Consider the following 17,921-nt stretch of genomic DNA (forward strand, 5'->3'; position numbering starts at 1 on the left):
TTTTTCTCCTTCCAAGTAACACGTTCACACCCAGCACAGTGTGGAACGACGGTTGGTATTTCCTGATACGGGGTGCTATCAGGAAGGGGATGGGCAGGCCTGGGCTGCGCAGCCCTGCTGGTCCCCAGACCTGCAGGGGGACGTCCTCACCGCCTTCTCTCCCCTTTGGCCTCCCCAGAGCTCAGCGCCTCGGATGACAGCTCCCTGTCGGACGGGCTGCTCCGTGAGGAAGGTGAGAGGGTGGTTTAGGGGCCGTTGTGAGCGCCGGGCTTCTCCGAGAGAACTCAGGACTCTGGCAGAGTTTCCTAGTGGGTTCTCTGAGCAGCTAGAGGAGGCAGGAGCCGGGCTGGGCTCAGTGTCTGCTCCGCCGGGACGTGGGTAGCCGTGTGCCCTTGTGCACGGCTGAGAGTGCAGACGTGCTAACCCTTTGCTGGTCCAGGTGTTCCGTCATTGTCACCGGGAGGGGAAGGTGAATTCCAGCAGAGCCTTGAGCCCCAGGCCTCCCTGCCTGTGCTTGGTGTTTTGCACCTGTCAAAGTGTCGTAGGTGGTGGGCTCCAGCGGCCGCTGGGCGCATCCTGCGGGGTGCTGGCCGGCCTGCTGGCCAGTCATCTGGCCGCAGTCGTTGCCCTTTGTGAAAACAGGGTAGCACTGAGGGAGGAAACACAAGGCCGTAGACTGAGAACCCTGGTTACAAGCCCTAACCATGCTGAGGGGTCGAGGTGGACCAGGAGGGTGGTGCGGTCCTGCCCAGGGGAGGGCCCACGCCAGGAAGGAAACAGCGTGAGAGGGAAAGCCGGGCAACAGGAGCAAAGGTTAGAAAGTGCAGTTGTGTGAGCCAAGAGAGTCAACCCGGGGAGGCTTCCTGAAGGAGGCAGGTGTAAAATGGAGCTGTGAGGGAGGGATGAAGTTCCAGAGGAGAAGAAAGCGCCTTAAAGCATCTGGGCCCAGAGCCACGGCCTGGCACAGCCAGACCAGCAGCCACGGGAGGGGGGCCAGGCGCAGGCCACAGAGGTTCTAGTTGGGCCGGTTCCCGCACCGCTGCCCTCACTGGGTTTTTTTTTTACCTGCAGAGGCATCTCAGGTGCCAAAACCTGCCCCAGAGTCCCCAGATCCGCCTTCCCGGCCTCTCCCGCCCCAGAGCCTCGAGGGGCTGCAGCCAGCAGGCCCTGAGACGGGGGGCCTGGAGCGGGCCCCCATCCAGAACAGCCCCTGGAAGGAGACAAGCCTGGACCACCCCTACGAGAAGCCCAGGAAGTCTTCTGAGGCCGGAAGCGAGTCCAGGTCAGGGCGGAGGAAGGGAGGGCCAGGCGCAGGTGGGGACAGGCGCGGCGGGGTGGGCAGTATAGGAGACCCCCCTCCGGTGTGTGCTGGTGGGAGGTGTGAGTCCATTCCTCTGCACAGCTGCAGCCCTGCCAGGGGGCATTCCTGCCGCTGACCTGTCTCCAATCCCTCCCACCTCCAGCAGCCCGGCCAGCACCCCGCAGGATGGGCCCAGCGCCTCCAGCCTGTGGCTGCTGGAGCCCCCCTCCTACTACGTGGTCCCCGTCCGCAGTGTTCCCGGGCAGCAGCAGGGCCGCACCAGCGCCCCAGCCACCCCCGACATGCCGGGCAGGAGGGGCCAGTCACAGCCCCGGAGGTAAGAGACACCGCATCCCAGCCGTGCAGGGGCGAGATGCCCTGTTCAGAGTTTACGTTCAGAGGGTGGTGGCTTCCAGGATTATGTGGGACACCTGAGGGTGACATGTGGCTTGTGCAGTGGCTTCTCCTTGGGATCCTTTCTTAAGCGCCTCTCGATAGAGGCTGCTCCCCAACCAGCAAAGCCAAGGGTGAGTCACTTGTGAAGCGAGATGTTTTCTTCCAAAGACTCCCGTTTTGTCCCTTTGCACGACCAGATTCCACATTTCTCCCCATCCTTGCAGACTCTCTTGTGCGAGGAGGAACATATCTTGGTAGAGACTTTTGCAGTTGTCTGTGATTGTTTTGTTATTGGTCTCTTATGATGGACAGTTGGCTTTTTCAATTGAAGTATAGCTGATTCTCACTACTTAGGTAGTCACGTCCTGTGAAGTCACCACAAACGCCGAACCACCACTCCAGGGGACACACAGGGTTACAGCTTTTGGTCATAACATATCTGTCAACTGATGAATACGTAACCTTGTTTTATGGGGTTTCTGTTTAAAGACACCTTTGACTCATTGACGTTGAACTTAGGCCAACAGCACTAGAACTCATGCCTGAACGAAGCCCATCTAACATGTATTTTCTCTATAAATCATGTCCCAGCTTCCCTGAGCTCAGGACACCAGACGGCCCTGCAGCATCAGCTTGGGGACCATTTTAAACACTGAAATCACCAACAAGAGCAGAAAAATATGGAAAGCAGGACACTAGATAGACTGTGGAAAGGGCACTCGTGTATAGTAGGAGAGCTGAACCCGGAACTCAGAGTCTCAGCTGGGAAGGCCTGTCGGGCAGCTCAGAATTTTCACTACCCTCTGTGTGTCCACACGTGACCACGAAAGTGCCGGGAGTGTTGATTTTGAGCAGTAAGTGACTTTGCAAATACAGAACCCATGAATAATGAGAATCCACTAATGCTTGTTTCCAAGCCCTGTGCTGTTTGGCGCTCGTGTCAGTGACCCAGTGATGACAGGCAGTGTTGGCCACACTGCCCGAGCGCCCAGGGCACCCTCAAGACCTTGCTGGGTTCTTCCATCAGGTTAACTTTTGCTCTGGGCAGCACAGGACCAGAGTCCAGCAGTGCATTTTATTTTTTTATTTATTTATTTTATTATTTTACTTTTTATACATTTATTTATTTATTTATTTATTGGCTGCGTTGGGTCTTTGTTGCTGTACACGGGCTTTCTCTAGGTGTGGCGAGCGGGGACTACTCTTCGTTGTGGTGTGCGGGCTTCTCATTGCAGTGGCTTCTCTTGTTGCAGAGCCCAGGCTTCTAGGCCCTTGGACTTCCGTAGTTATGGCACGTGGGCTCAGTAGTTGTGGCTCTCAGGCTCCCGAGCACAGGCTCAGTCGTTGTGGCGCACGGGCTTCGTTGCTCCGAGGCACGTGGGATCTTCCCAGACCAGGGATCGAACCCGTGTTCCCTGCGTTGGCAGGTGGATTCTTCACCACTGCGCCACCAGGGACGTCCCTAGCAGTGCATTTTATAGTTTACATACTGGGGGCCTTTTTACACACAGGGCCTTTGCGCAGATGAGTGGAAGGTGCCCCCTCTGGACGGACAGGCCTGCTCCCTGGGTGTTGGCGGAGCTGGGTGTCCTGGGCTGGGGAGGGCCAGCTGCGTGCAGCCGCCCTGTCCTAGTTGGCTGGGGCAGCCGCAGGGAGCGGTGCAGCTGGACAGAAACTACTGCCTCCCAGTCTGGAGGGCAGAAGTGCAGGGTGCAGGTGCCCCAGGGCCGCTTGTCCTGAGGCTCCTGGCCTTGGCTGTGGAGGTCCGGCCCTCACCTCCCTCCACGTGGGCATCCCTCCGTGCCGCAGGCCAGCTTCACCCCTCCGTCACAGATGCGTGGCGGTGGCCGCCCGGACAGGCTGAGGACGGGAGGCAGCTGTGGCCTCCTTGAGCCCCCACCCCGGCGTGCAGTGGAGCGGGCGCGGGGGGCGTGGGGGGCGCGGGGGGCACGGAGGACCCGCGCTGGGCCCGGCGGCGGCGGCGGCGGCGAGCGGCGCTGTGGCCCCGGCCGCGCACGCGCGAGGCAGGGCTGGCTCACGCCCCCCGCCTTCTTCTTCTCCCCGCAGGACCGACCCCTCCCGCGCGGGCCCCGAGGGCCGGGGGCGCAGCGCCTTCCCGCGGCGCCGCCCCACCTACTACACGGTGACGGCGCCGGAGCCCTGCTGCGCCCGCCCCGCGCCCCGCCCCGCCTGCCACCCGTGCTCCGAGGACAGCGGCTCCGACGCCTCCAGCCTGTCGCACCCCACGCCGCCCGGCAGCGGCAGCCCCGACATCGCCATCGCCTTCCTGCGGCCCCTGGCCCCGCCCGCGCCGCCCCGCGGCCCCGCCGGCCCCCGGCCCCGGCCGCCCCCCGCCTGCCTGCGGGCCGCGCGCTGCGTGGCGCTGGCCGAGGGCCGCCCGCCGCCCGGGCCCCGGGGCGACTGGGCCGAGTGGGGCCCGGGCCGCGGCGAGGACGCGGCCGCCCCGCGCCGGCCGCCCGCCCACGGCCGCGTGGCCCGGACACCCTCGCTGCGCGACAGCCCCGCGGGCCGCGGGCTCAGCAAGGCGGCCGTGTCCGAGGAGCTCAGGTCGTGGCACGAGCGGGCCCGGCTCCGGAGCGCGCGCCCCCACTCGCTGGACCGCCAGGGCGCCTTCCGCGTGCGCAGCCTGCCGCCCGGCGCCGAGGCCTTCGCGCGCGCGGCCCCCCGCGCACAGGTAGGCCCCGGGTGGCCCTCCGGCCCCGGCGATCCCATCCGGCGGCCGGCCTGGCGGCCGGGCAGCTCTCGGTGCGGAGGAGCAGGCCCCGCAGCGCTTCCTCGCGGCTCTGGGAGGCCCCCGGAAGAGTCCCCTGGGGGCCTCCAAAGTTGGCCGGCACCTGTAGCTCAAGAGCGGTGGCCGCGTGCGTGCGCCGGTGCAGGTCACCTCCCAGGCAGCTAAAACCCGCTTTGCTAACGGCTCCACCGAGGATCTACCCAGCAGATAGGCCCCTGGTCATAATCAAAAGCCCGAGCCAAATCACCCCCAAATTTCATGGCTTGAGAGCCCAGGACAAGGGGAGCGTCTGTGAATGTGTTTGCAGGCACCAGAATGTGTGACTGCCTCTCAGTCCACCACCCAGCTGAGCAGCAGGGTGAGCCATGGCTACGTGGCCCCAGCCCACAGCACTGGGCAGGCGCATGACCCCTCCCAGCCCCGTCACGCCCTCTGTAAAGTGGCAGTGCTAGAGGACCTGTCGCGGAGGGGCAGTTAATACGTGTGAAGTGATTAGAGCCATGTGTCCTAAGTGGTGTTATTGTCACTGGGGGCCCCCGAGGTCAAGGACAGGGTTGGTGGGCAGCTTATAGCTGGAGCACCCTGACATGAGGTAGGGTGGCCACCCTGGTTTCTGTGCCCAGTTTCTTCTTTCTGGAAGAGGGGAGCCATGCATGAGCTTTTTTTTTTGGCCGAGTGGCTGGTGGGATCTTAGTTCCCCAACCAGGGATTGAACGCACGCCCCTGCATTTGGGAGCGCAGCATCTTAACCACTGGCCCGCCAGGGACATCTCGCATGAGCCGTTCTTCATTCTTGCTCCCTGGTACGGGGAGCTCTGCAGGGGGCGTGCTCCAGAAGTCCCTAACAGGCTGCTTCTTTGAGACCAAGATTCCAGCAGGCCCAGCTGTACCTCCCTCCCCCGCCCCCGGTTCTCTGGGCTGCAGCTGGCATCCTGGGCCTGGCCGCACCCTCCAGCTGACATGCCTTCCCCTTCCTGCGAGCTTGGACCTGTCCTTGGCCCGGGCCCAGCCCATCCCACCCTGCCAGACGGGGAGGGTGATGAGAATTGAGCCCAGTGGGGGTGGGGGGGCGGAGCAAAGGTCAGGGTGCCTGTCACACCCCAAAGAAAGCTGCAGTGGAAATGGATTCCAGCGCAGAGAGCCTCTTGGGGGGCAGGGGCTGAGTGGCTGGGCCAGTGCTGCCGCCGGCCAGTGTCCTTAAGGGACAAGGATGGTGTGGCCGGGCTTGCTGTCCCAACATCTCTACCCGGTCTGCTCACCCACCTCTCCTTCCCCCCCCGCCCCCGGCCCTGGCAGGTGCCCCCTGTGTGTGTGCTCCGGAGATCGCCTGAAGGGGCTCCCGTGCAAGTGTTCATACCTGAGAACGGAGAGGTCATCAGTCAGGTGTAAGCCTGGGCTCTGGACGCGGCTGGCTGAAGAAAAGACTTTCCCAGCAGGGCTGAGACCGCCCACCCTTGAAGCCCTCTTCAGCTCCCCTCCCCCATCGCAGGTCGATGACCTGGAGCTGAGACTTTTTTTTTTTAATACCATTTTTTGTTCAGAAACCCTGGCCTGAGGATTTATATTTGTGCTATGTCCCCAAGATCCCTGTAATATGACGATGTCTTATTCCCCGAAGACTGGCCTGCTGGACTCGAGGCCTTGCCTCTGACCAATGGCATCTGTCTCCATGTGCAAGACGCGTGGCAGGAGAAGCCCGGCGGGCGTCTCCAACGCTCGGCCCCCCGGTTCTGAGAACTTCCCCAGAGGACAGCCCCTGGCCCTCCTGCCCCACTGCCGATGGGGGCTGCACCTCCGTCCCCCGCCTCCCAGCTCTCGGGCCACAGGAGTGCCCGGGCTGGGGCACATTCTCCCCTCTATAATGTGCTCTGTGATGCACGCACCGAGGGTTAGGTTAAAGGTCAGTGTGGCCTGGCGGAGTCTTGTCTTGCTGGGCCCTGCTCTTTTCCTGACCCCGAGACTCCCCTGTAGGGGCCCTGGTCACTATGTGCGCCCTCGTCCTAGGGCTCCCAGCATCGACCCAGACTCAGGAGCTTTGGGTTGGAGGCCTCTCTAGAGCAGAGCATCAGGAGGCCCTGGCCGGGAGCGGACCACCTTCTCTGGGCCTCGTGAGGACTTGCAGGCCCCCCGCTCCCTCTGACATCCTCATCGTCCTAAAAACCAACACTTTATATGTGTTTTTGGAAGGGCGCTCCTTGTGGCATGTTCCCGTGGGCAGCGGGTGTCATTGCTCCTCCTCCCGGTTGTGCGTCTGCCCTGAGACCGGGTTTCCTTGAAGGAGGGCGAGGCCTTATTTTTACAGACGTGGGGACACGCGCCCTGCAGGGTGTTCATGAATCGTCCCAGCGCTGAAACTTGAGGCCTGGAAGTTGGCCATGCTAAGACCGTCCGTGGTCCCGGCTCCCGGCGTAGGGCCTTTGCTGCCGGGTCAGATCCCGGAATACCGAGCCTGCTCCAGGGAGAGAGCCCCCGAGCTGAGGCCGGAAGGGGCCGGGCGTGGCGCGCGCTGATTTTGCCCACGCGGCCGTCCTCTGTGGGACCAGGGCTACCCAGACAGCTCCAGGCTCCAAGAAGTTTGAGGTCCGACCTCGACAAGGCACAGTTCTCCCACTGCCCCGGGGCCGGGGGTCGGGAGGAGGGCGGGCCTGAGGGGACGCCTGCATCCCTGTGCTCTTCCTGGCCGGCAGCGCCCCAGCTCTGCGTCCACCTGCCCCAGCGTGTTGACTCTGGAAGCTGTTCCCTCGCAGTCTGTGTCTGAGGCCGTTGTCCCTGTGCACAGCCACTGCCCCCCCCCAGACCCTGTCCTCCCGGAGCGCGGGGCTCCTCGGCCTGCACCCCACACGCCTGCGAGTCCTTCACGTTAAGTTATTGGTCCTGTGTGGCGCCTGGTGCACCCGAGAAGCGGCTGTGGGGCTGGAGCCGTGGGCCTTCCGTGCCAAATACTCCAATAAAGTCTGTCTTTGTGAGGCCGGGCTGCTGAGGAAGGTGCTTTAGCGCTGACCTTCCCGAGCAGGGGGTCTGGCCGGGGTGCTCTGGCCAGGGCCCTGGGAGGAGCTCTCCGCATCCCGGGCAGGATGGAAGCGGGCGTCAAAGGTCCTTGGCTCCCCCGCCCCCGGGGCCCAGGGAGCTGGGCGCTGGGGGTCGTTCCCCGAGAAGGGCCCGGGACCGCCGCAGCCCGTGGGGTCTCCTCCGCGCCGTCCTCGGCGGAGGAGCAGCCCGGCTTCTCCAGAGCCGGACGGGGGTTCCGCGGGGCGGGGCCAGGAGCGGGGCGGGGCCGAGGGCCGCCTCCGCGCCGCCTGCAGGGGCCGCTGTGGGGCCCGGCGCGCGGCGCCCCCTGGAGCCCGGCGCGTGAGGTGAGGGGGCGCGGCCCCGGGCCTCAGCCCTGAGCCCCTCTGGCGGGTGGCGGCCGACCCGGCAGACGGCCCGGCTCTCAGGCCCGGCCGTGGGGGAGGGGCGGGGGCGGGGCAGCAGGCCCCTGCGGGGGTCCCCGCTTCCGGGGGGGCGGGGGCGGCACGGCGGGCCCCTCGGAGGGCCGGGCGGCCTCCGCTTCCCGGCAGCCGGCGCGGCCGCCCGAGCGCGCAGATGGACCCGCCGCCCAACGAGCGCCCCCCGGGCGAGGCCGCCCCTTCGCCGGCGCCGGGCCGCGCCGCTCGGAGCCCCGCCCCGGCGGGTGAGTCCGCCCGGGGCCCCGCGGCTCGGGGGGGGGCGGCCCGGCCCCTGCGCGCCGCTGCCCCGACGGGCCGGAGCCGGCGGCCGCGTGGCGGCGAGCCCCCGGCCCGGCCCGGGCTCCCGAGCCTGCGGCGCAGCGGCCCCGCGTCGTGTCCCCCGCGCCGTGTCCCCCGCCGGCCCGGGCGCCGCCGCCGCCGCAGGCCCAGGCCCCGGCCCCAGGCCTGCGCCCCCGGCCCCTCCGCTCCCACCGGCTCACCCTCTCCCGCCCAGCCCCCCGGGGACCCCCACGCCGCCCACCTCTCCAGTCTCAGCCCGGCAGCCGCCGTGCCCACCCGCCGCTGCCCTCCCCGGAACCTGCCCGGGGCTCCCTCCCGACCGCTCTGCGTTGCTCTCCGGCCACGTCCCCGCTCCCCCGGGCTGTGCCGGGCGCGGTCCTGCCCCAGGGCCTTTGCCGTGGCTGCTCCTCTGGCCTGGGAGGTTCTTTCCCCAGGTATCTGGAGGGCTTGCCCCTCAGGGCCTTCGAGGCGCCCTGATTCAGTCAGTGAGACCTCTGACCCCCTGTGCGTACATACACGAACATATATGTCTACATGCACGCGCAGCCCCGTGCAAGCAAACGCAGGAGCGGTTCCCTCGGAAGGCCGCGCCGCGGTGTCCCGGGAAGGGCCCCGCTGGCCTGCGCGCGCCGGGTGCCTCTGCTCCGCCTGGGGGACACGCACGTGAGGGCGCGGGAAGGCACCTACCGGGTCCCTCCCCGCGGGCCAGGGGTTGTCCTAAATGTTTTACCTGAGCGGATGGATTTAAAGCGCCTGGCAGTGGCAGGCACTGAGGCCATCCCCGCGGGCGGGAGGGTTTGCCGTGCCCAGCAGGGCTTCTCCGTGTACCCTCACCACGTGCTAGCTGCCGCTGGCCTTGTTTGTTATCTGTCCTCTACCCATCACGCATTCCTCCGTTTAGTCCTCGCGTCGCTGATGGGGACGGCCATCCTCCCCACGTGCGGGCGGGGAAGCGAGAGCTGAGACACTTTAACTCGCGAAGGTCACCGGGCTTGTGAAGCGGAGGAGCTGGGCCTTGAACTCGGGCACTTGAAGTTTGCGGTGCTGTGGCTTTAACGCCACCCCAGCCCCGGACTCTCGGTGGCAGGGCAGGCCTGGCCTCAGGCCTGGGGCCGGGTGGCTTCTGGTCCCAGGGCCGCCACCGCCTCCGGCGTCTTCTCCACCCGCCGCCTGTGCCCCTGGGCGGACAGGCCCTGGTCTAGGCTCACCCCCGGCCTCTGTGTGCACCCCGGGGTCCCTGCTCAGGGAGGCTCGCCCGAGGTTACCCTAGCCCGGTCGCCAAGGGAGGTGCTGAGGCCGGTTTGCGGTCTCCAGCCCCCTACCATTCAGGGGCTGACTTGAAGGACCCTCTCTTTCCTCTTCTCATCTCTCCTGGCCGTACCTGATGCAAAAAATCTTTGAACCAAGTCCCCACGTGGCTGACTTTCCACGGAGGCTCCCGAGGTCCACTCTGGGCCACAGGCCAGGAGAAGCTGGCTTTTAAGCCGGGGCACCCACTAGGGACCCCAACGGCCTCTGAGCCCTCTTGGCAGAGGGTGGGGGGTAGGGGGTTCTGCTTTCCTGTTCCACCAAGAGAATCAGGCGGACTCCTCCCAACTGCATCCTTTTGCAGGATTGCGCCAGTCGGAAAGAGAAGCTTATGAGTGCATTCTGGAATTTCTAGAACAAGAGCAGGTGGTAAGGAAATTCCCGGGAGCTTTTTGAGAGCTGAGGAGGAAAGTAGGAAAAAACGAGGGCTCATGCTTCCTTGGGGTTTGCATACTAGCCCGGGCTTGGAAGCTGCCTGACTTGGCCTCGCAGGCAGCCAGGCCACTGACAGGAGCCGGACAGAACTATCTGCCTCATGGGCCCCTCCCCCCCACCCCTCCCCCCCGGTCCCCGGACGGCTCCAGATAGGCTGGGACGCAGTGAGCGCCAGGGCAGGGTGTGGGGTGCGCGGAGGAAACCCTCCCGCTGACCTGGGGTCCGCGCCTGGCGTGGGGCAGCGTCCGGGGGCAGGTCTGGGCACAGGCGGCAGGGGGCTGCGGCAGAGGCTGGGTCTCGGGCAGGCGTGTGTGTTCCTGCTTCCTAGTTCGACTCCGACAAGCTGCAGTTCCTGAGGGCAGTGGACACCCTGAGCGGTGCTGTCCGCGCCCAGGCAGGCGGCAACATGGACAATTACTTCCCCAAGACTGTCCTGGCCAGGAAAATTGAGGTGAGAAAGGCCCACTGTTTCCGGGCGTTGGTCCTTCGGGGGCGAGGAGGAGAAGCCCCAGCCTGGGGCTGGCGTCCCTCTCTGAGGGAAGTTCTCATTTCCTCCTGGCCCTTCTAGACACTGATCCTTGAAGAATCCACGGAGGCCTTGGTCAGCACCGTGCGTCACCAAGCCATGTCGTGCACCGTGGCCCTGAGGTTCCCCTGTTGCTCCCTCCCCGTTCGCGCCCCTGAGCCCCGGGGTCTCTGCTGCCGGGAGCGTCTGGGTCGGGAGGCGGGCAAGGCTTGGGGCCCTGAGCTCTGGGCTGTGGGTGGCAGGCCCACGACTGCCACCTCACCTGCCACCCTCCTGGGGTGGGCTACACCCCAGCGTTCAGTGTTAGGACATCAGTGTGGGGAAGACTCCCCAGGAAGCCAGGGCCCCGTTCCCTGGCAGGGAAGCATGTGGGGGCTCAGGCCCCACTGTTCCCTGTGCCTCAGGGAGACGGCAGGACGGAGTCTCCCCCCGGGCCCTAGCCGCTAACCTGTCCTCCAAGGCCCTCCCGTGGTTCCCTCCCTCCCTTCCCCCACAGCCAGGTGAACCCGCCGCTCCCCCTGTCCCAGAGGCTGGACCTGGCCAACGCCGCCATCTCCAGCATCATCCCCCTGCCGCTCATCACGCCCAGTCTGGACCGCAAGGACGGTGCTGGTCTCTACATCCAGGTACCCCCGCGGCCCGTCCGCAGGGGCCGGTCTGGCCCGGAGGACCCCTCTCTTCTCTCTGGGCCCCCCTCCCCACTTCCCTGGGCTTGGTTCCTGCTCGCACACAGCCCACGTCCTCCTCTCGCGAGGGCTACGATTCTCTCATCCCATGACAGCCCCAGTCTCGGGAGGAGACAGTCTGGTGATAAATCCGCAGGTTCTATGGAATTAGTGGCCAACAGACTTGGCCAAATCTTCCCAAGAATTTTCAGTTTTAAAGCTGGACGTTTGCTTGATTGAAAATGTTAGAGAACGAACCTCTGACAGCGAGGGCCCCACGGGGCTGTATCTGTCGGCGAGAACTGCCCCGTGCCTGCTGTTCCCGTCTGGCCTACAGTTTGAGCCGGTCCAGGCTGCAGTGAGGTCAAGAAAGGCCGGCGCTTGGGAGGATGGGAGTGTGGTGGCGGGGTGGGGCTCCGTGGGGAGTGGCCTGTCCCTGCTCCGACCCGCCGTGCTCCCGCTTGGCAGACCGTCCAGGCCTTAGATGACCTGCTACAGGCTCTGGTGATGGAGGGGCCACAGCCCAGCATGGCCGTCCTGCAGAGCTTCCTGCAGGTGAGCGGCGCAGGAGCTGGGGAGACCGAAGCCCTGCGTTAAGTCCAGTGTGTCGGGGTGGGGAGGAAAGGAACGTTAGGACAGTCTGGGGGCCGTTCAGCCAAGGCCATTGGTCCTCAAACCTCAGCAGGCGCGACCGTCATCTGGAGACAGATTCCTGTGTCTCCCTCTGTCTTCATAGAGTCTCCAGAACGTTTTCAGTTGTGATAAATTGTCACCCTTAGGGGAGAGTTTGAATTCGAGAAATAGCCTAGAGACACTTGAAACCAACCTTCATGAGCAAGATGGGAGTTAATTAGGATAACCTAATTTTGAATAAGACGTTAGGTGTGACTAAGGATAAGGAGATGAGATCGCCCAGATATCTTATTAAAGAGCTTTGGTGAGAGCCGTATCGAGAGAGGAAATGTGTCCATGTTGGGACATCACTCTTTTGGAATGTAACGTTGCTTTTTTTCGTTTTTAATGATGTTGATTGTTTTCTTTCTGATTTTACAAGCGATGCATGTTCATTGTGGAAAATGAGAAATATGTAAACTCTGCTGTCGGCCAAGGCCTCCCTCCTGTCACCTTTTTGGCCTGTGTGCTGTGGAAGGGGGCACCTGCTTTTTTTTCTTTCTTTCTTTAATATTTATTTATTTATTTGGCTGCACTGTCTGAGTGGTGGTATGAGGGATCTTTAGTTGTGGCATGCAAACTCTTAGTTGTGTGGCATGCAGGATCTAGTTCCTTGATCAGGGATGGAACCCGGGCCCCCTGCATTGGGAGCACAGAGTCTTACCCACTGGACCACCAGGGAAGTCCCGTGTCTTCTTGTCTTTGAGGCGGTCGGGGATGTGGACTCAAGACTACGAAGGGAGGGGGTGGGACTCCCATGGAAGCTGTGGGTGGGGGTCCCCTCTCTCCCTCTCCAGATCATCCTGCCTTGGTTGGTACAGTCAGAGAAAGTGCACGAACAGGCCCGGGCCTTGGGCGCCCTTTCCAGGCTGCTGAGGTTTATCTGCCGTTTCCCTGAGCTGACGGTGAGTGCCTGGGGTGGGTGAAGGCTGAGCCCTGCCTCCCTGCACATGGGGCACCTGACGGAGGCTCTGCAGGGGGCCCTGGAGGGTGGTCAGAACACCCTTTCCCCCCCTGCTCCTGTGAGCTCCGACCAGGGAGACATCTCAGCCCTGGGGGGGCCGTGGCCTGGAGAGCTGGTTGGGGCCGCAGCTCGCGCCGGCCAGCACGTCTCGGGGGCCCGGCCGCCCCACTCCCCGGGGTGCTGACGTGCAAGGCTTCCTCTGCCAGGACGGTGCGGAGCGGGGCGTGGGGGGGATGGTGCAGATATTGAGCCCTGTGGGCGGGGAGGGGACCGTGGCCCCGGGGTGGGGGGGAGGGAGGCGCTCCCGCGTGGACAGTGGGGCGCACGGCCGTGTCCTCCTCCCGCAGCACGTGGCCGCGTTCTCGATGAGCGGGCAGCTCATGGGCGCCCTAGGCCTGGTCTGCATGAGCCCCGCCCAGGAGCTCAGCACAGGGGCCGCGGAGGCCCTGCACTACCTGTTCAGAGTCCTCGTGCGCCACAGAAGTAAGCGCGACGAGCCCGGGTTGCCCCGTGACCGCGGCCCTGGGACCCCCTGGCTCGCAGGGGTGCCGAGGGCCGCCGTGGAGACGCCACTTGGTGTCGGGGGCGCCAAAGGGCCGGCCTCTCGCGCGGGGACACTGCGGGAAGCATGCTTTGTCTGGATAAACCCTGATCGCAGGGCGGATGCAATGCCCTCTTCTGAGAGATCTCAGGAGACCCTTGGGAGAACAGGGAGCCAGGTGTGCAGTCACCTGTGAGATCAGCTAGAGTCCTCCGAGTGGCCCAGCGGTCCCATTGCCGCCACGAGGGTGCGGCTGGGAAAGGGAGGCTCCTTCCTCATGGAACAGACCTTGGGACTCCCTGATCTAGGCTCTCTCTGCCCCAGGAAAGCCAGAGATACCGCCGGCCACACACGCTCCCAGAGCTGCCCGAGGAATTTGCATGTGCCCCAAAGGGCGGTTCAGAAACGTGACTTGTTGTGGGCGTGCTTCCCAGTTGCCTGGGGGGGTGGAGGGCCGGACGTGGTACAGGGGCAGTGGCCGCCAGAGGACCAGACGCCTCCCCCTCCACCTGTCGGCCTGGCGCTAGGGGCCAGGGATCCCTCCCCATTCTGTTGGGCAAACGTCCTTCCCCCCATGGAGCCCTCTTGACTCTCTGAGGTTTGCAGGGGAGGCAGGCGGGGTGCTCCTCTTTCCCTGGTAAGGCCCTGCCCCTGACTGTCGGTTTTGGATCGGAGGCACGAAACACAAGACAGAGAAGATCCTGAGGGACCTGCAGAAGCATTTCCGAGCGGAATGGTTTGCCAACATACAGGACCTCACCATGGTAACCCTCGCCCTCCAGCGAGCACGGACGCCCACGGAGGGGCGTGGGCGGGGGAGGAAAGGGCTGGGGCTCGGGGGGTAATCCCCACGCAGGGAAGGCCCCCAGCGTTCGGCTCGGGCAGCGTGCTGGCGGGGAAGGCCCACTCCGCTAGCTGCACTTGCGTGGATGGAAGTTTGAGGTCGCTGAGAGGGTTTTAGAACACGGCACCGTCTGCCCTACTCTCCATGCACCTCTGCTTGCGGCCTGGCTTTCCCTCTGTTCCATGGGCGAAGGCGCACTGCCAGTCTCAGGCTGGTGCCCTGGGTCAGCCGGCTCCAGCCACTGCAGCCAGAGTCCCAGGTACCACCCTCCTCTTCCCTCTCCCTCCCCCCGACACCCGGTCCACTCCCACGTCTGTCCACCGTGCCTCCCAAATCACTCTGGCATCCATCTGCCCTGCTCGGCCCCGCCGCCGTGGCGGTCGTCCCGGGGTCACTGCGGCCGCCTCCTGCTCCTCCCGCTCGCAGCCGTGCCCCCATCGCAGCTCTCTCTGCACCACGCTCAGAGGATTATTGCTGAGATACGGCAACATCACCTCACTCCCTCGGACTCTGCACCGACTCCTCGCGTTCTCACCCCAAGTCCAGGGTCACAGGCCGGCCAGGCTGCCTGACCACCTCTGGCTCCATCTCTTCTCAGTTCCCCTTTCCCCAGTGCAGGGCTCCCTTGCAGGGCGGACCCGGTAGCCACTCCAGGTCTTTGCCAAATCTGTTCCCTCTGCCTGGAAGTCTGCCCCCATTTTCACTAGGCACCTCATCTGAGACTTCTTCTCTAGTCTCTCAGGTCTAACTTGGACGCTCCACTGTGCCCCCTGCTAGCGTGGTCATGCTGCCCCACGACTGCCCGTCTCCCTGCCGTGCCCTGGCCGTCAGTGCCTGGAGGGCAGAGGCCTCCCCGGCTCTCAGCAATAGAACCAGGCCCCGAGTTGGGCCTCAGTGCCGCTGGGGGAACAAGCCCCCCGGGCTGTGCAGCTGCAGACCCAGCGCCTGCTCTGGGATGCTCTCAACCCGCCAGACATCAGCACGCACCTCCAGATGGAATCGCCTGCCTTGTTCCAAGTGCAAAACACAGACGCCTTTAGCAGCGTCCTCCGTGTGCTGCCGTCTGGACCACTGGTCCCACCTGGGGACTTGAGAGCTGGCGACACTCTGCAGCTTGGCCTCCTGCCATGGGGTAGCCGGCTGCTGGCCAGGGCCATCCACGTGGGCCCCTGGCTGGCCTCTCCGGGGTCCGGAGGTTGTGGGCCGACCCAGAGTGCCACCTGACGCTGTGGAGACAGCGCTGGCTCCTCTGTTCTCAGTTCTTCAGGAAGTACCTGACCCCTGAGGAGAGAGCAGACGTGATCATGGAGACCATGGAGGCCATGACCAGCGCCAGCAAGCATAACGTCTGGGCGGCTTCCAGGGTGTTGAGGATGATCCTGAGGTCCTCTCTGCCTGACATTGGGAAGGTAGCTGCTCCGAGGGGCTTCGTGGTTCAGGCTCAGTTGCAGGATTCTTCCTTTCTGCTCCATCTTGGATCGTGCTGTTTCATTTCGTACTGGTTAGGGTTAAGGAAGCGCAGTCCTTTACTCCAGGGGAGAAAAAGTTCAAGGAGGAGTGGTTTGCAATTGTGTGGCAGGCGCTTTCGTGGGGAGGGGTGACCACCCGGCCTCCATCTCCAGCGGGAAGGGAAGAATAGGGCCAGAGCTACAGCAGGAGCCTCCTGTGGGCTCCCAGGGCCAGGAGAGACCTCAACCATCCCTCCTGCGTCCAGACACTAAGGCCTGAGTGCTGCTGCTTCACGCAGGTGGGAGGATGCACAGCAAGACAAGGATATGTTTATATCTGTACCTGTACTTGTACCTGTACCTGTACCTGTATCTACCCGTATCTATATCTGTATATATATATATAAGCCTAGGAGACACGGACATGGACCAGAGATGGAATACAGACCCTTTGTCGGAGGCGGGACTGGTTCTTGGTGAAACTAAGCCAGCGCAGTGTCTCTTTCTCTGCCCTGTTTGTTATACCACCTTGAAAGCTCTTCTGGACTGATGGATGGATTCAGTCTCATTTTAGTGGCCTGACTTGCTCCCTTCTCTCACCTCTGATGAGCAGCTCCTGGACTCTCTTTTTCTCTCTGGCCTGGAGCACCATCTGAGTGCTCTTAGGGTCAGAGGGCTCCCCAGAGGCCAGCCCCCCAACTCCCACACATGCGAGGAATCCCTTCTGGAGCCCCTGGCCCCTGGACAGCCGGAACCTGCTGGAAGCACTGTTAGGAAGCACACTACCCTACACATAGCTCATGTTTCTTCCTATACCACGTTCGTTATTAGAACCGTCTCCTTGGAGTGAACGAGAGTCCACATCCCCGTGGCTTCCAGGCCCTTGACCCAAGTTGGCTTCCTGGGGTTATGCCGAATTCAGTTACTATTCAGGTTTTACCAATACCAGGCGCCATGCCCTGGACTAGCCTCAGTCACTTGTTTTTTTTTTTTATTGAGTTTTTTTTAAATTTATTTTTGGCTGCATTGGGTCTTCATTGCTGCGCGTGGGCTTTTCTCTAATTGTGGCAAGCGGGGGCCACTCTTCGTTGCAGTGCACGGGCTTCTCAATGCAGTGGCGTCTCTTGTTGCAGAGCATGGGCTTTAGGCTCTCAGGCTTCAGTAGTTGCAGCATGTGGGCTCAGTAGTTGTGGCACACGGGCTTTGTGGCTCCGCGGCAGGTGGGCTCTTCCTGGCCCAGGTGTTGAACACATGTCCCCTGCATTGGCAGGTGGATTCTTAATCCTGCACCACCAGGAAGTCCCAGCCACGTGTTATTTTATTCAATTCTTACAAGTCTGCAGGGAAGTAATTGTTTTCTTTTTGGAGATGGGGGAAAGCTCAAGGAGGGCGTGGCCTGGATAACTGGAGTTTAATGAGCATGTATGTGACGCACACTAGACATATTAACTCTGACCCGTGAGGAGGGTAAACTTGTTTTCATTCTCTGTGCGAGGAAATAGACAACGGAGAGGATGAAACACTTGCCGAGGTCACACAGCTCGTCAGCAGGGAGGCGAGACTGGAATCCAGGCAGTGGGACTCCAGGGCCCGCACTGCCTCCCGGCCGCATGACCAGCGACCGGCGAGGACGGGCCTGCCCTCCATCCATAGCAGTCTATGTCCCGTCTTCCCCGCTCCGTCCCTTGCCCCCAGTTCCTGCTCTCATCTTTGTGACCCGGTTTCCAGACATGACTCCACTCTCTCTTCCCTGCTGCTCTCTCCTTCTGCCTCTTAAACTCTGGGGGCAGGACAGCCCCCAGCCGTGCAGCTGTGTGCGACCCCAGTTCTGTGTGGGCGCCTGGACCTGAGAATCCGGCGGAGCTGGTGTTGAACCCGCTCCACACACTCCCCCCAGGTGCCCGAGATCGTCGAGTACATTTGCCACCATATGAACAGGGTGACGGAAGCCGTGGCCCAGGAGACCATACGGAAGGTCCTTCCCCTGCTGGCCCAGACTCACACCGACGAGGTCATCCAGGCACTGTTCAAGATCCACGACGAGGCCCCCAGGTGGGTGAGGCCCCCGGGCCCGCCGGACGAGCCCCCAGCCCTCTTGTCATCTGCTTTATTCTTCAAATATATCCAATTTTTAGTACAAGTAGGTTCCGTACCTTGGGGCAAGGTGATGGTAAAAGTAATATGGGCCTCTTGCAGAAAATTTGGAAAGCGTATACATTTTTGAAAAAGAAAAAAAATTAAATCTCACCCCAAGGCAACCTCTGCTATCTCTTAGGTATAATTTGTAACTTGCCTACCTTTTAAAAATGATTTTTTCAGTTTTTACAAACAAAACAAAAAACAAA

General features: G+C 62.9%; 2 protein-coding genes across 13 annotated transcripts in view; both read left to right on the forward strand.

The window, feature by feature from the left end:
- Positions 1-7,788, forward strand: part of INAVA (innate immunity activator) — a 20,259-nt gene extending 12,471 nt beyond the window's left edge. The window contains 5 exon segments of the mRNA XM_057727651.1: positions 179-232; positions 1,072-1,282; positions 1,464-1,637; positions 3,764-4,391; positions 5,745-7,788. Of these exon segments, the coding sequence (XP_057583634.1) occupies positions 179-232; positions 1,072-1,282; positions 1,464-1,637; positions 3,764-4,391; positions 5,745-5,837 (1,160 nt within the window). The 3' untranslated portion in view covers positions 5,838-7,788.
- Positions 6,225-17,921, forward strand: part of LOC130849067 (maestro heat-like repeat-containing protein family member 7) — a 32,791-nt gene continuing 21,094 nt past the window's right edge. For 11 of the 12 annotated variants that reach the window (XR_009052677.1, XR_009052678.1, XM_057727638.1 and 8 more), the window contains exons 1-11: positions 6,893-7,028; positions 9,786-9,850; positions 10,245-10,367; positions 10,485-10,564; positions 10,939-11,068; positions 11,576-11,662; positions 12,577-12,684; positions 13,091-13,226; positions 13,960-14,048; positions 15,388-15,537; positions 17,474-17,628. Coding sequence is in view for 10 of the 12 variants with exons in the window: in XM_057727638.1 (XP_057583621.1) it covers positions 10,323-10,367; positions 10,485-10,564; positions 10,939-11,068; positions 11,576-11,662; positions 12,577-12,684; positions 13,091-13,226; positions 13,960-14,048; positions 15,388-15,537; positions 17,474-17,628 (980 nt within the window). In the remaining 2 variants the exon portion in view is untranslated. Of the gene's footprint in view, positions 6,349-6,892; positions 7,029-9,785; positions 9,851-10,244; positions 10,368-10,484; positions 10,565-10,938; positions 11,069-11,575; positions 11,663-12,576; positions 12,685-13,090; positions 13,227-13,959; positions 14,049-15,387; positions 15,538-17,473; positions 17,629-17,921 lie in introns of those variants that run through there. The other variant, XM_057727639.1, reaches the window with a different exon arrangement.

This window comes from Hippopotamus amphibius, chromosome 3 (assembly GCF_030028045.1).
Source record: "Hippopotamus amphibius kiboko isolate mHipAmp2 chromosome 3, mHipAmp2.hap2, whole genome shotgun sequence".
Classification (NCBI taxonomy): Eukaryota; Metazoa; Chordata; class Mammalia; order Artiodactyla; family Hippopotamidae; genus Hippopotamus; species Hippopotamus amphibius.